The sequence below is a fragment of the Echiichthys vipera genome, assembly GCF_963691815.1.
Source record: "Echiichthys vipera genome assembly, chromosome: 11".
NCBI lineage: Eukaryota > Metazoa > Chordata > Actinopteri > Perciformes > Trachinidae > Echiichthys > Echiichthys vipera.
Genome location: NC_139836.1, coordinates 28,350,886 through 28,368,030, shown reverse-complemented (window position 1 = coordinate 28,368,030; position 17,145 = coordinate 28,350,886). Strand labels below are relative to the sequence as shown.

Sequence of the window (17,145 nt, the reverse complement as noted above, 5' to 3'; positions counted from 1 at the left end):
CAGAGGTGCTAATGCATGCTCTCTCATTTGCCGAAAAAGAGCATTTCACATCTTCAGCTGCTCCAGAACTCAGCTGCAGGTGTTCTGACAAAGACCAGAAGGTGGGCTCACATTACACCAGTTTTAGAATCGCTGCATTGGCGCTGTGCTTCAGGATTGATTTTAAGGTTCTTTTATTAGGTTTTTTATGGCCTTGGGCCGTCTTATCTGTCTTGAAGCCTCATTTTATTAGTACGGCCCTCGCCTGTGGATCAGCCTGCCGGAGGACCTTAGGGCCACTGAGTCTGTTAATGCTTTTAAACGCAAGCTCAAGACTCACCTTTTTAATTTAGCTCTTAACTGAGCTTCTTTGACCCTTTAAGTATTACTCATTTATCCTGTGCTGTCATTTTAGTTTTCTCTTAATAGTTTTATTATTCATCTACTTATTTATTTTTGTTTTGCTCTCAGTTATTCATATTAACATTCATTTATGTGGTTTTAGGAGGTTTTTTACTCTTCTAGTACCTATTTTATTTATTGTCTCTTAGGGCGCACTCACACTGTCCTTCCGCACCGCGCCCCGGGCTTTAGGGTACTTGTCCCCCCTCCCTCTCCCCCGCGCCCCAGGCCCGTTTGTACTCACACTGCCTGGGCCTCGCGCAAATGCTTCTTGCTGTCCATACATCATCACGCCGTAACACGTCACACGCATTGATTGACGTCATCGCGATGCGTCGCTTTGTTTACAAATCTTTCCATAGACCTCAGAGTTTTTGTGCGTCTTGTCCGACTGTTTTTTAATATTTTCATCGACCAAATCTGCAGTAAACACTCCACCTCCGCATCACACCAACGTGAACCTTTCGCCGCCATTGTTGTTGTTGTTAAATGTCCGCGCATGGTCTTCTATTTCTATGTCGGAACAGGCGCACATAAAGGATGTCAGAACCGCCCTAGGCCTTGTGCTCCTGCTCATGCTCGTGCTCGTAAGCGTGCGCACGCTCGTGCTCGTACATGTGCAAACGGGCTCTACAAAAGCCCACCTCTCCGTGGACGGCCCGCTGTCCGCAGTTATGCGCGGAGCGGGTGCACTCACACTGCTCAAACGCACTAGGCTTTAGCTGAAAAAACGGTTTTGGCCCGGTGCGGAAGGACAGTGTGAGTGCACCCTTAGTGTCCAGCTCCATTGTTCTCCTCATGAGGGCCCTCCACTGCGGGAGCTCTGTCTGGCCTGCCTGCGGGGGTGCCGTCCTGGGGGTTGTCTGGGCCTGGATAGTTGGGGAGTCGTTACCCAGGCCTTTATTGACGTGGGTATGGGTCTCTATCGGTTGACTCTCGGTGGGGATGGCTCCCTTAGGATGGAGTTTCCTCACTCTGTCAGTGCTCAGCCATACAGCCATACTTAATTTTATCTTGGGGGGGGTATCGGTGTATTGAAGGAGTTGGGATGTCAAGGGGGTTTGTTTTATTTTATTTTAATGTAAAGCACTTTGGCCTGCATTTTTATATGTATGAAAGGTGCTATATAAATAAAGCTGATTTGATTTGATTTGATAACTGCGGTTATGTGTGGATGAAAGGCCAAACCGTGAAGAGAAACACACGGTTTCAAAAATACCCGGGTTCGTCTGGACGGCCCCTTACTGTATCCCAGTATATTTCCTGTTGCAGTGAATGTGAATTAGCTGACAGGAAGTTAACAAGGACCAAGGATGTTGCCTAGCAATGGAATTCCATTGAAAAGGCATATAGCAAATTACACCTCCAAAGTAACTATAGAAATCTCAATTTATGGTCCCTTTTGCATGTAACATCCCTTATATAACCTTTGTATGTAGACGACAAGTATTAAAGTGCTGACTTCACATTCCCTTCAAACAACCCAGCCCACAGCCCTTCAAGAGGGGTAGCTAAACCTAAGAGAAAGATGAAGTGGAGCTTGTTTAGCAGCCTGGAAGGAGAAACTTTGCAACCTCTTAGCCAAAGCCAGACACATTCCAAATTCCCGCTAAGCTTCTCTGGAGCAAAGGAGGGTTTTCTAGGCACACAGGGCAAGCCTTAAAAACAATTTGATAGAACTTCGACTCCCAAAACCTCTGTAGATTAGTTTTTGGATACCACCAAATAATGATGTGGTGCCTGGCAGCTGTACACACAAATGCAGAAATGCTGGGTGGATGGAAGAGTGGAGTTGTGTTTTTCCCCTTAGTGTTGTTATATTTTAGACCTAAGATCATGGTCTGTGAATAATTATATGGCATTTAGTAAGGAATTACCTTGGGGATGGTCTGGTATGTATGCAGTGAAGGTCTCTCACATAGCTTAGATTAATTGCTTTTTCTTGTGAAAAGACTAATAATAATGTATTATTTGAACTCCATTTTGTTTTGTAAACTGGTTTCTCATGATTATCTAATAAATCTCCAGCGGTTCACTTACGTTAAGTACTACGCACTTAAGGCCTGGTCTGTACATTCAGAACACTAATTAAGCAGTAAACATGATTTTCTATGTAAAGATATAGTGGAGTAATGGCGTCCTGGGCACAGAATGAAGTCACTCCTCCTCTGTCTATGTTGTAATCTGACTTTATCTATTGTTCGTTGTGATAGATAGACGGTCCAGCTTCAGATGCATCAGTGCATGTGTCTCATGTGTCGGTATCAGACGTCATAGGCCTTCCCAAAAAGTCAGTATTTTGAGTAAAACACCTCTAAGGACTGAAGAAATTTAGATGTGAAATTAATATCAAGGGACTTGTAGATGAGCTCATGATAATGATGAAAAGCCCCTTAAAGTTGCAGTCGGCAACATTTTTTTGATCATATTCACTGAAGCCGACACTATACTCCGATAGAACAACATAAACCATCCGGTTTTAGCAGTTGTTGGCTTTCTAACTGTCATTTATAACTGTTAGTTAGCATGTCAGCTACAATAGTTTGCCAATTAACCCTGGATTTCCGAGGATGCACAGATGAACTTAGCTCGGACACTTTTCGGTGTGTCCAGGCCTTAAGAAGCAAACACACTAATGACACAGCCATTAGAAAGATCCGTAATGTCAATATTCTCTCAGTTTCTAGTTTATTAGGTAGCTATCTAAAACAATGCAGTCTAAATCAACAGTTCAGCAATAAATCCTCCCTTCATGAAGGGTTTAACAGTTTTTGTTGCTGGGTCTCTGTAAATCATAAATCATGAGTGTGGTCTAGAGCTACTCTATATGGAAAGTGTCTCTTGAGATAACTTTTTATGATTCGGCAATATAAATAAAGATGAATTGAACTGAAACTGTTTTAGAGCTGTTGATTCAACTGTATGTTTATTTTAGAGGACATAGTTGTACTGTTGAACTGTTTTGTGTTATACACTGAGAGGTATATCTGTTATTTAACCTACCATCATTGATATAAATGGGCTTGACAAAATAATAGTAGTGTAAGTAACCTTTAAACCCAACCACCTGAGATAGTTACATATAGTATATTATGTTACAAACTTACATTTAAATAAATGTTGTTTCTTTTTTTTCTGTGGTCAGTAGCAACAACTGCACCAGATCAGGTAGGTTGGGCCTTGTAAAGAGTAAAAATGTGGACGTTTGCATGCACACTGCAGAATCACCTTTGCATGAAGTCAGCAACGTTGCTGCATGACTTTGAGCTGGTCAGCACTGAGCAATGTGTAAATCTTCAATTTGTTTAATTATAGGTAAGAACCAAAAATAAAAGAAATATTTGACACTGTCACACAGAAAAATCCAGAGAGAAGTCTTTGCAGAACTGGCAGGTATTTGCTATGGCTTGCTCGCTGAACTGTACATTTTTGCCCTGTTTTTAAACTGCAGTCAGTCGCCATGCAAGCTGCAAAGCTAATCTGCTTCATAGCACAATGCCTGTATTGCATGATAGAACCAGTGTGCAAAGATGAAATAATGGACTGAAAGACATACATACATACGGTGCTCTGTTGACCATGTCCATTTGGAATAATTTTCTGTGTCTTGTCATTGAAGGAGCTGGTAGTTCCTGTGGTTAGTAATAGGCCAGTAGTTGAACCTATCCTGCCCCAGCTATCTCCCGGTGTATCCACTGTCAAGATCGAGGCAGCCTACCCAGGTGTCTGCTTCACTACCCTTTCAACTTTGTGCTGCAGTGGGCAGTTTAGGACATCTCAGACACAGCTTGTCAAGCTAAGAGCATTTTGTCAGCCTTGACTGCACTCAAGTTCAACTATACTTTGTCATGTCCATCTTTGCTGTAATGTATATGATTTTCACAAAAATGTAAGAAAATGCATGCTAATGTGTGCTAAAGTAGGAGGAAGTACTGCTAAGAACTGCAGTTCCAGCTGCAGACAGTAAAGATGAGTCCGCTGCTGACAAGATCAGTCGGATGTCCTAGAAAGACCACCTGTACTGTGACCTTTTGACATTGGCATTAGAAGAAGTTATTAATATATGCATGCATTTATTTATTAATGCCATAATGTGCTTTCAGAACAGCAGAGTTTGTTTACTGATATTATCAGTAAATTATCAGGAAGTCAATTTATAATCTACATGTTGTCAGTGTTAGACCAGATTGATACCTATATGATCTTAACTTATAGTATTTTTAATTATCATGCATAGCAGTGTAAACTAACACCAAACTTTTCAAACAAGAGAAAATCTAATGTGTCTGTCATCCATCACAAAACAGGTCCCTCTGGAAGTATGTACCAGGTCAGCAACAGTGTTTATGTATGCTGTGGCATTCAAATAATGATCAGCATCAATTAAAGGCCTAATCCGTGCAAAAAAACAACAAAAAAAACCACACTCCCTATACTGTCCAGCACCATGTCTCTTTAAAGTTGTACTCTGTAAGATTTCCATCTATTCAATTGCTTTTTAAGTTACTGTCTTCTAAAGAGTGAGTTAAAACAATGGTGATTGATCATGTGACCCACTAATGAATGCACTTCTACTTGCCTTTTTTGCAGAGTATTATAATATCTGTGTGTCTGTGGAGACATTCCCTCGCTAGATGTAAATAAGCAGCCATGTTAGTGACGCTGCTGACAGCAGTTGGTCTGTCGGCCCAGTTCGTCACCAACAGTTATGCTGCATTCACTTGTAATCGGAAATCAGAAATTCCAACTTCTGAGTCAGGCTTGTAGTAAGGGCAGAAGTATAAAAGGAACATGTGTGTGTGGATTTAAGAGGGTAACATATAAGGGACTGGAAGAAGATGGATGTGTTTCAATAGAGTTAACAAGAGAGCAAAAAAGAAAACAATACAATTGTCAACACATATAGTGACCGTGACGTGACAAGATGGAGGCTCTGAAAGAACAGGCTCGCCTGCGGTTACATCTTACTGCCACAGAGGCCGCTAGAAACAAGGTATCTCAAATCTTATGGAGTACAACTTTAATTCAAACTGAGTTTAAACCATGCATTTACGCTATTTTATGCCAAATTTGAACCCTCTTATCAGAACGTCTGAATAGAACTGGGCTATTGTCTTTTCACTCTTTCACTGTTTTCAGGTTGCGTGATTGTAGGATCACATTGCTGTTAATGGCTGCTAGGAGTGGTACTGATGTCTTCTACTCTATGTTAATTAAAGGGCACACTTACACTGTCCATCCTACCGTGCCCCGTGCTTTAGGGTACTTCCCCCCCCCCCCCCTCCCCCCCCGCAAGCCAGGCCCGTTTGTACTCACACTACCTGGGCCTCAGCGGAATGCTTCTTGCTGCCTATACGCCATCACGCCGTAACACGCATTGATTGTCGTCATGGCGATGCGTCACTTTGTTTACAAATCTTTCCACAGACCTCAGAGTTTTTGTGCGCCTTGTCCAACTGTTTTTGAATATTTTCATCTGACCAAATCTGCAGGAAACACTCCACCTCCGCATCACACCAACGTGAACCTTTCGCCGCCATTGTTTTAAATGTCCGTGCATGGTCCGTCCTTCTTTTTTTCTATGTCCAAACAGGCACACATAAAATGACGTCAGAGGCCTCGTGCTTGTACACGTGTGCACGCTCGTGCTTGTACATGTGCAAACGTGCTTTACAAAAGCCCACCTCTCCCAAACGGGCCACGGCCGGCGTCACTCACACTGGTCAAACGAACTAGACTTTAGCCGTGAAACGTCCTGGGGCACGGTACGGATGGACAGTGTGAGTGCGCCCTAACAAGCTGAATAATCAGCGCTGCTCTTCTGCACAGTACTAAAGTACTCTTGTTAGTATACCTATAGCCCGGAGGGGTCTTGTCATTCTCCTTTGCTCTATGTCAGTTTAAAAGGAGAACAGGACCATACAATCCTTTTAGGACAGCTACATCTTTCTGCAATCTAATGTCAGACTGAAAATTGAACTGTTGAGACTGCACCTTGGCCCCTAAAGTAAATAAACAATGATAAAAATGTACCATGTTTGGTGGAAAACACGTTGACTGAATTAAGCATGAACTGGGTGGAATTAATATATATTACTGTGCATTTTCTGTTTTGGTAGAGGTTGTTGAGAGGAGCTCTCCACCTACACCAGTGGAGATCCTCCCATCTAATGCAGGCCAAGACATTGCTCCGACCCAGTCAGCTGGTAAGACTAAAACGTTCTTTATTTATTTTCTTGTCTTTTATCCTCATCTGTTGTGGTATATTCTTGTATTCTTGTCTGAGAGTTCTATTCTAGGTTAGTGAACAGGTGACGCACAGCTGACAGGTTGTACTGGTGTGTACCTGACCCCAACCACACACACACACACACACACACACACACACACACACACACACACACACACACACACACACACACACGCACACACACACACACACACACACACACTGTTGTCTCCTCTGCTGTATGAATAAGTTTTAGCTCTGATGTTTTTAGCATGGTGCCTTTTAAAATAAAATAAAAAAACAGCCTTCAGTTTGTGATAGTGTTACAGTTAGCACATTTTGGCAGCCTCCTTCAATCAAACAGCTTTGGAGTTGTTGGGAGCTATATTTGGTAAATGGTAAATGGACTTCTGACTACTCAAGGCGCTTTCACACTTGTCACATTCACCCATTCACGCAGACATTCACACTCCCATGCACAGCATGTTGAGCAATCCGGGGTTCAGTGTCTTGCCCAAGGACACTTTGACATGCGGACCAGAGGAGCTGAGGATCAAACCGCTGATCTCTCGAATGGAGGATGACCTGCTCTACCTTTGAACCACAGCCACTACCTCTCCTCTTAAAGTGTAATTCCAGCGCAATTCATCCCATGGTCCTTTTCGGCACTTACATACATCCAAAAGTCGGACGTGGCTAACAGTGATTAGCTCGGGGCAGTACAGTGAAGGCATTCAAACGTCTTTTTTAACCACTAATACTGCTGAAAATAACAGCAAACCTCTGCAGCAGCACAAGAAGAGTCCCTACATAGAAAACAAAGCACCAATGGGCTCCTTCCTTTTGGATTGACTTTGGTTATCCACTTGAATGAACTTTACTATGAGAGGAGCTGGTACAGGGGCCAGTAGGTAAGTCTTTAAAACACTCTTTTGATAAACTCAGCAGTATTTGTGGTTAAAAAAAAGACATTTTAAATGCCTTCACCGTACTGCCCCCAGCTACTCAGTGTTAGCCACGTCCGACTGTTAGCGACTACCGGATTTCTCCGTTAATAGTTCATACACAAAAAAAAACTGTTTCAGTGGCTCATTTGATGTATGCAAGTGTGAATGAAAAAGACCATGGGGGGATTTTGCGCCGGAAATATGCTAGTTGTTTCCTCTGTCTGCGCTCTTTGTGCTAAGGGGCTCGGATTATATGTGATTTGTAACCAGTGTTGTATGAAGTTCACACTTCTCTGGAGCCAGCTTAAAGTTCAGTTCACAGTCCCAAAATTTAGCTTGTTTATAATGTTTTTTTTAGACAATGCAAGGCAGCACACAAGGATTGTTGCACAGACTTTGTTGAAATGTCAATGAAATAAAGAAATAAATGAAATTATGTTCAGTTAATTGCATCAAGTCTCTATCCCTGGGGTTAATTCCTTTGTGCTACATGTTGTAAACTTACGGTGTGCTTTCCTATTAAGCACCTAACTTGTGGTACATTAATGGAATATTGAGCTTCCTCATGACTCTTTATAGTATCTTGTAGGACCAATTAATAGTTCTAAAACTGCTCATGTACTAATAGTCTCATCCCTCTCTTCTGGTCCAGAGGTGGATGAGTGCCAGATCAACCCTTCTATTTGTGGCCAGGGGATTTGTTACAACACAGCTGAGGGTTACACCTGCCATTGTGATGAGGGATACAGCCTTGATGATGCCCAAACCACGTGTGTAGGTGAGGAGTCCAGTCCAGTTATTGAGGTCCAGTGTCATATTGTGCAGGCCTAAATAATAACAAGCTTTCTATGCAGTGTGCAGTAGGAGCAGAGCACCGTGACTTAACTTGAAGAATCTCTAACAACAAAGTTGTGTTCAAACACAACAGTTCCGTGCACAAAAGACACCAACAGCCAATGGCTGTGTTCCCCAATTCACAACATGCATTGATTGTGTCTGTGCCAGCTTAGCTGATTTCCAAATTACCAGGAACTACAGTTGTTTGGATAATTGTCCTCTAGACCTTCTCATACAACTCAGGATAAACCCACTATGCATTAGATTGCTTGTTTTCATTGGATTGAATGGCACCGATTGATTTATTTAGGTTTAAAGAGATAGTTTTTGAAGTGTGGTTGTATGAGGTCCTTATTCATAGTCAGACTAGTATTACCTACAATAAATGACGGTAAGCACGTTGCCAGTTTGGAGGAGCAGACAGGAGCTGCTGCCACAGAAGCAGCTGAATGGATTTTAGATACCTAAAATATACACTTCAATTTAAATGTACTCTATATGTAGAATATTTTCAAAGCTTTACCTTGCTGTCAGACAGCTCTCTTCTAGTTTCCACAGAAGTTTATTCTCTCTCTCTTTCAGTGCAGTGTCCCTCTGCAGAAGTTCTTCTTACTTATTATTTTCTCGTATTTGTTTATTTCATAAGTCTGATGGAGACAACTGATCTGTGGATTAATATAGTGAGCGTCACAGTTGTGCTGCATTGGAATACGTAAAATTTGCATGAAATATGGTGCCAAAGGAAAGGGCAGTCTAATGGCAAGGTATTGTGGTGAAAACATTCTAAATATAGTGTAAGCTTAAACTGATTTAGTACGCCTTTTTTAAGGTGACTAAAGTCTGTTATGCTCCAGCTGCTGTCCCGTCCACAGGAGCTGCAGTGTCAGTCCTCCTGTCTGCTTCTCCAAATTAGCAGCACACTAACCGTCATCTACTGTAGGTAATACACTGACTAGTTCTTGTGTCACCCGCACATAGAAATGGCACAAAAGTAATATGCACCAATATCTGTAAGTTCTACTCAGTGGACCAATAGCTCAAGTAACAATACAAAGAGTAATTTATGAATGTGTCTAACACAAAGCAACTCCAGCTAAATAAAATGTTAAACATTGGATTCCATTTAAATGTATACTGATTTTCTATGTCACTGACTTTTCTATGTTGTTTGCTCTGGTGTGTGTATGTGTATGTGTATGTGTGTGTGTGTGTGTGTGTGTGTGTGTGTGTGTGTGTGTGTGTGTGTGTGTGTGTGTGTGTCCAGATGTAGATGAGTGTTTGAAAATCCCATCTTTGTGCTTTGGCGGTCGCTGCGAGAACACAGAGGGCAGTTTTCTGTGTGTGTGTGTCCAGGGATTTGTCGTTGATGAAGAGGGAACCAGTTGCGTTGGTACGTACCCTATCTGTCTCGCACACACATTTTTGTATGCATACACACATGCACAGCATGCTGTATGTTCCACACCCAACCGTTGCAGCGGAAACTGTTATAATGACTCTTGAATGTGGTAAGGTGATGCTTACCTACCTTCTTACCTACCATCAGATTAAAGCCATCAAGACAGTTTTTGCATGTATGAATGATTAACAGAGTTTTGATCAGTTTATATACCTTGCATTCAGTAGGGAATAATGAAGACTAAAAGTTTGAAGCCTTGCCACGAATGTTCCTTCTATCTGCATAGTTCATTACACTCAGGTATATACAGGCAGGTACAGGTTGGAGCAGCGGCGTGTGTTAGGGACTGGAGGACACCTGGGTAGTAGTCGAGTGGGTGATGGGTGGTGCAACAAGCATGTCCGCATGGACGACACAGTGCTGCAGTGGTTCAGTGAAATTAATAAATTAGTGGCTAGTGGTAATTGCTCTGAACCGCTGTGGATTTCAGCCTGCAAGCACATCTTTTAAGCCTAACATTGTTGAAACAGAACAGCTAATGTTGGTAGCAGTGCAACAAGTCTGGGCCTGTCAGAATCAGAATCAGAAATACTATAATAATCCCAGGGGTAAGTTATTTGTTGCAGCAGTACCCACCCCAAGTGTAAGGAGAGGGGAGAAAGGGGACAGTAAATAACAAAAAAACAAAATAATAGACTCTCCCACTGAGCTGAAATGGAAACACTGTGACACATGTCTTTCGATTTAATTAAAACTAGCAAACAAATATAGGAGTAGTCACATATTCAGTATTTTTTATTTTTTTAGAAACAAGCTCTATTTTGATGCTTTTTTATGTAGTTTTTTTTTACATTCGAAGTACACGTTTTTGCAAAGTTGAAATGTGTACCTCCAAAATGATTTCCAGATACAGTTGTTAACCTCTCCTGTCCTCTATTTTTCGGTCTATCTAACTACATACCAGCTGTTTTATTTTGGAGCCACGCTGTAACATATATCCTCAAGGAATGTTATGCAGTGTGAGGTTTGTGAAATAAAATAAAACACACCGACAGATTTGCATTTATTTTCACAGACTATTACAAAGACGATTGAATAATTGACAGAAGAAGAATCACCTACATGCACCATGTGCAAAGTGCCTGGACTGTTTTTGTGTGATAGCTACCGTGGCCCTGAGGGGCAAATCACAACGACAAATCCGAAAACAAAACGACAAATCCAAAATCACAACGACAAATCCAAAATCACAACGACAAATCCAAAACGACAACGACAAATCCAAAATCACAACGACAAATCCAAAACCACAACAACAAATCCAAAACGACAACGACAAATCCAAAATCACAACAAAAAATCCAAAACGACAACGACAAATCCAAAACGACAACGACAAATCCAAAACGACAACGACAAATCCCAAAAACACAACGACAAATCCCAAAAACACAACGACAAATTCAAAATCACAACAACATTAACTTAAACCGGAAAGGGTAGGTCTCTCTGATCAGAGGATGGACCCTCCTGATTGGACAGACGGACTGTCTGTCGTATAACAGGAAGAGAGAGGTGGAGAACTCGGAAAAGAGCCTATTTTCAAAGCATGAGTATTTCCGGAGATACTTTCGCTATTATTAAGGATTATTTTTGATGCAGGGCATCCGTACGGCGTGACAGATGATATGTTGTCAACCAACCTAAACATCAGGATGAGTATATCGGACTATGTAGGAAGTACTTCAGCAAAAACACCAGCTGCACGTTGAACGCAACCTTTGCTAACGGCAGATAGCCGAGTAGCTGCCCTGGTCCATGCAGCTCCGTGAGGACGGCACGTCTCACCTCATCTGGATGTGAACAGTTTTCTTCTGTACAACCCTGCTTCTCTCAAACGTGACTTTCATTATGTACCGCTACACTGCGTGTATAGGGCTGTAACAAACAGCAGGAGAGTGAGGACAGAGAGAGAACTCATTATTTTATGTTTTATATGAAATGTTGACTTATCTCTGAACTTGCAAATACCATTTTAAAACAATCTAGGTTATTTTCTGTACTATTTTTTAAGTATGAGATCATCATTACCTATATCTACCTTTGAAATGTTTCTCTCATTAACTGTAGATATTGTGTCCATATAACAACGCACTATTATTACACAGCTAGGATGCAGGTCGTCTGCTCGGCCTGTGGCCGGCACAGAAAGCCCTTACCTTCACTAGGTCCATCATCAGGAGACAGTTTCCAGAAGGAGAAGGACTTTAGATTATGAAATGTCCTGTTAAGGTGACAGTCTACAAAAATACTCAGTGTCATACTGTATAAAAAAATGTTATGCAGTTAAGATCAGTTACAGCATTAATGTTAGGTCTGCATACAGAAGTGAAGCTATTTACCAACATCCCAAAATATACAAACTATTCAGGAACTACATTTAAACCATTAAGAAACTTTCTGCAATACAAATGTAAAATAAGTATAACTGCACCAGCAAAACTCAAAACACAAGACTGGATCTTCTTGAAATATGAATGTGGATGTGCCAAATGGTCAAAAGTAAAAAAAAAAAAAAAAAGATGTATCCATTTAAAACTAAAAAAGCACTCATTAGATTTGTACGATCCTAAATTAACTATTTTATTATTAGAAAATATTTTAATTGATCAAGATACATAGACAATCATGAGATATATGGAACATTTTTTTCTCAACGTAGTTAAATATGCAAACGTGACTAGTGACAAAGGAAAAAAACAAACATCTTGCAATGTTTTAATAAACATTTTTTTTATTCATATGAATTTTAGACTTTGGTCTGACTTTTTCTTGTCGAATAATAATCTTAAGCTTAAAACTTTCACACTGATGTGCTGTGTTAAACTGCAAATGTTGTGTGAGAGACAGGCTGTCCAGCTGTCCCCGTTGATGTTCTGGCAGGATGTGGAAAGGGCAGGCAGCACGGCTCTCTGGTACAGCAGTCTTTGATGAGGTGATGATGTGATGTAGACCTCTCTGTGACTCTGTTAGGGTCGACGTGAAGGCTGAGGAAGCAAACACATGCTTTTAGATCACATTCAGTGATTCAGCTTCTCCTTGATAGGGCGATCAGACGTCACCATCACTGGTCCATCAACCTCTCAGCTGCCATCATGGTTTAAAAGCAGGAGTGCCAAGAGAAGCCTGGAGAAAAAGCACATAATGCAGTTCACAATGTGATCATTTGTGAAGAAATACAGAAGTAAAGAAAATATAGTATACAAATAAAATCTAGTATGTAGAACAAAACACATTTTTTTAAAGTCACTTCTGTTTTTGCATTTGGTCATATTTACTCATATTAATTTATTCAATACTATATTATCACAAAACAAAAACAACTGCACTATATCATGTGGATATGTAAATATGTCTATTTATATTTCTTCCCTTTTTAAATTTAACTATTGCTTATTTTTGGTATTTTTTATCTTATTTGTATTATGTTTCTGCTTGTAATATTCCGATGCTGCTGTGACAAACGAATTTCCCCGTCTGCGGGACATTAAAGGTTTTCTGATTCTGATTCTGATTAGGGGATCACTACCACTCTGATAAAACTGTTGTATTAAACACTGACAATAAATAAATAATGTAGTCAAACACAAGGGCCCTGCAATGAATTCAATATGCATATCGTTTATAATGTGTTTGTTCAAACTGTTAAAGAGATGCTTTAACTTTATTGTTTTTTTATGAGTCTGCAGTTGAATCGTATTTGAGGTGTTTATAAGTCCAGCTTTACTGAGATGAGGTCATCACATTATGTCATTAAGATTATCATATAATATTATCATTGAGGTCAGAGGGACTAGTAGAGTTGTGTCAGACTGCATTATACTCAGTGGAGTTATTTTACACAGCATCATGTCAGTGGACTGGCTATATCTGTTTACTATAGAACATGTACAGTCAACAGTTCATGCTTGATAGCAGAGTAAATGCACATGAATCTACAACACTAACAGCTCTGTAACTGTAGGTGCATCTGTCCCTACATTAACGTTACCGACAGTCTCTCCATTAAACTTAGAAACTGACGCTAACACACCAACATTGCTGTTAACGTTACGTGCCTGATAGCTCCGTTTAACTGTCCGTGGGCTGTCTGGGCCCAGGCAACAACAGTCCATACAACCGTAAATTATAAATACATTAGCTGTGCAAACATACTCTCAAACTAACGCTCTGTAACTACACTTGGGGGTTTTAACATTAGCGAACTGGTGTTACGGATTTCGCCGGGTTAACCTGTAACGTTAGGTTTGATAAAATCCGATGCTAACCGCTAATGCGGGCTAACAATAGCGTTAGCTTGTTAGCTGGTGTGTTTTGGCTGCTTTACAGCAAGAGTACTAACCACACTTCGGTTCTGTAGGAATTTTACACAATACTTTTCAGAATTTCACACAAATCAAAAGGACCTAACAGAGTTATATATTGCGTAATTCAAATTCTACAGGAGGCTTTCTGGAGTCAGCAGAGTCGTTGGTAGTTTAGTGCGCCAGCAGGCATTTATTAGCAGGAGGACATCGGATGATACAGACGTCTGGAGAAATGTTCTAGTCTCTATCTAGAGTAACTGTGAGCACACAGTACCCGTGATCAGAGGCAAGAAGTTCTGATATCTATTCTAACTACTCCAGCATATAAACTTGTTACAAAGGCGTGGTTATGTGTCTGCTTGTGCGTGCATATGTGTATTTCAGAAGTAGCAGTTGCTCCAGCCTCCATCTTCCTCCCTGTGCGTAGGAGTAGCCTCTGTAGAGCAGGAGTCTTCTTCTTTATCTGTGAAGAAAGCACAACACGTACAGCAATTTCCCTAATCTCAACTAACTTTGCCAGGTGCATATTTGCAACATGGCTAGTTCATTGTCTTTGTGACCTTGACCGACTTACTGTTCCTGTGCTTTTGGAGAAAGCAGAAAAAGATTGAGTCAAAAGTTTGTGTGCTTTTGGAAACAGAAAAGTTTGAGCTTGGACTAATAATCACTATCACACTTTAAATGATCATACCTAATAATCACACTTATCACATTCTTATTAATCATTACTAATAAACTCGCTAACATATGATTATTAATTCTTCAATCATTGATTATCACACTCTTATTAATCATTACTAATACACACACTAACACGTGATTATTAATTGAATTATTACTAATACACACACTAACACATTGATTTTTAATTCTTCAATTCCCCCTGTTGATCACTCACCAGAGTGATCATTCCTCCGAGACCACAAAATCCTGGATGTCCAAAGGGATGCCACGGACGTGGCCTGCCATGTTCTATAACTCTAACAATTATCAAACCATGCACATATGAGATAAATTACCACTAAAATAATGAATATTACAATAAACACACTAAGTGTCCACACACACACTGTTTGTTCTCTACTCCTACTTAACCCCTTTACCCTATTTATCAACTCTATATACTGTGGTGTTCTTTACTATTGGTGTATGTGGGTCAATCATAGATTATATTTATTTACAGAAGTCCCTTAACCCTGATCGGTTAGATCTGTTCTGACTTGATCTAAGGACCTTTTGGGCTCCTCCCCCTGTCTACACCTTGAAAGGTGAATCCACTTGTCACTTCCCTGTATTTTTACTGCTGTGGAGGTTTGCTCCACTACCTTATGGGGTCCTGTCCACCTACAATTGTGTCCACTTTCTTTTCAATATCTATACATATACCCAAGGTTCACCTAACAGAGTCAGTGAGGCGGGTACTGGTCCTGACCCCCCTTGGCTTCCTGACAATGTCTTTACCCAGCCTTGGAGTTGAGTCACCTGGGACCGTGCTAGTCCTGGTGTGGCCCCTGGCTGCAGCGGTTCCTGGTGTCTTGGTCCAGGGATGGTGCGACCTGTAAATAACTCATAAGGGGTAAATTTCTTTTCTCTGTTCACACTAGCCCTCTTAAACAGTCTAATCATGATAAACCTATAGTTGCCATCATTTTAGCTATTTTCTCTGTCCTCATTTCCTCCTCATGCTTAATAGGCAGACCTGAAGCTGTCACAAAACCTGCTCTCTCTCACTCTTTCAACTGACAATGCACTGCTGCACAGGCCTATGCAGAGTCTGCATATGCCTGCCATCAGACTGTACAACGCTGCACAGCCACGCTGAGCGACGCTCAGGGAATAAACTCACACTACTCAAAGTGACCTATCACTGAAATGCACCTTTATCTCTCTTGCACATTAAAATCCATATAGCATATTGTAATATAGTGTTTATCTGCGATACTGTACTTTTATTTTATTTTATTGTTGTTCATATTTTGTATTTTATATTTTATCTTATTTTTAGTACTTCTGATTGCTTTGTACCGCTGCTACGATGACCTAATTTCCCCTCGGGGATAAATAAAGTTATCTATCTATCTATCTATCTATCTATCTATCTATCTATCTATCTATCTATCTATCTATCTATCTATCTATCTATCTATCTATCTATCTATCTATCTATCGTATATGTTCACTCTCTTTCCCTCACCATGCTTACAAGCTGCTGTCACTGCCATCACTTCCTCTCGCTGAGCTGACGGTTTTTTCTTTCACTTCTCCTGTACTTATTCAATTCAATTCAATTCAAATTCAATTCAAAAACTTTATTTGTCCCCGGGGGGCAATTCAGGAAAGTGTCTCAAACTTTCCCTGATCTTTGATTACCACTGCCTATGCTGCGCTTAGTCCTGCATTATCTTTTCTGAAACAGCAGCCGTATACATACAAGTCAATGTCTGGTCGATCCTGTGATTTTGCATGCAAGTCGGGTCTCACTATAATGGCTTGCGTTGTCAGTGGAATGCAGTCATGTGGGTTTTCGTCATCTGGAACTGCTAAACAGCTCGCTGCATTAACTCCTTTGTGTGTGTACATTATATTTGCATCTAAGCCGTCCTCTACTTTTCTCAGTCGAGAGCCTGATAGAGTAAAAACGGATGATGAGATTAACGCTATTACACTATGCCTGGTCAAAATTTTGAGTGGATGCCTGGATTACCTTTTTCTCTAATTCTGATTGTGAGGTGATGTGATGAGTGATCTTGTACACCTGTCCTTCTTTAGAGTATGTGACTGCCGGGATTGTGGTTTGTTCCCAGTCCTGTAACTGAGATGTTGTTTTTACCATGGGCCCTAAATTCCTGCTCCTAATGCTAAGCTAATATGGGGTGCTGCAGTGTCACCCATGTTGTACCACTCTGCCTGCTCTACAGTGAGCAGGACTTGTGCTACTACTCCTTTCTTTGATACATATGTACTATGAACTATGGTCACTTCTGT

At 40.8% G+C, this 17,145-nt stretch overlaps 1 protein-coding gene across 8 annotated transcripts in view; it reads left to right on the top strand.

Annotated features, from left to right (window-relative positions):
- The window catches only part of ltbp1 (latent transforming growth factor beta binding protein 1), a 220,520-nt gene that overhangs the window by 147,728 nt on the left and 55,647 nt on the right, over nt 1–17,145 (top strand). For 6 of the 8 annotated variants that reach the window (XM_083922851.1, XM_083922848.1, XM_083922845.1 and 3 more), the window contains 5 exons: nt 3,527–3,549; nt 4,001–4,103; nt 6,501–6,587; nt 8,210–8,335; nt 9,659–9,784. In XM_083922851.1, the coding sequence (XP_083778977.1) occupies nt 3,527–3,549; nt 4,001–4,103; nt 6,501–6,587; nt 8,210–8,335; nt 9,659–9,784 (465 nt within the window). The remainder of the gene's footprint in view (nt 1–3,526; nt 3,550–4,000; nt 4,104–6,500; nt 6,588–8,209; nt 8,336–9,658; nt 9,785–17,145) is intronic. The other 2 variants (XM_083922846.1, XM_083922847.1) reach the window with 2 other exon arrangements.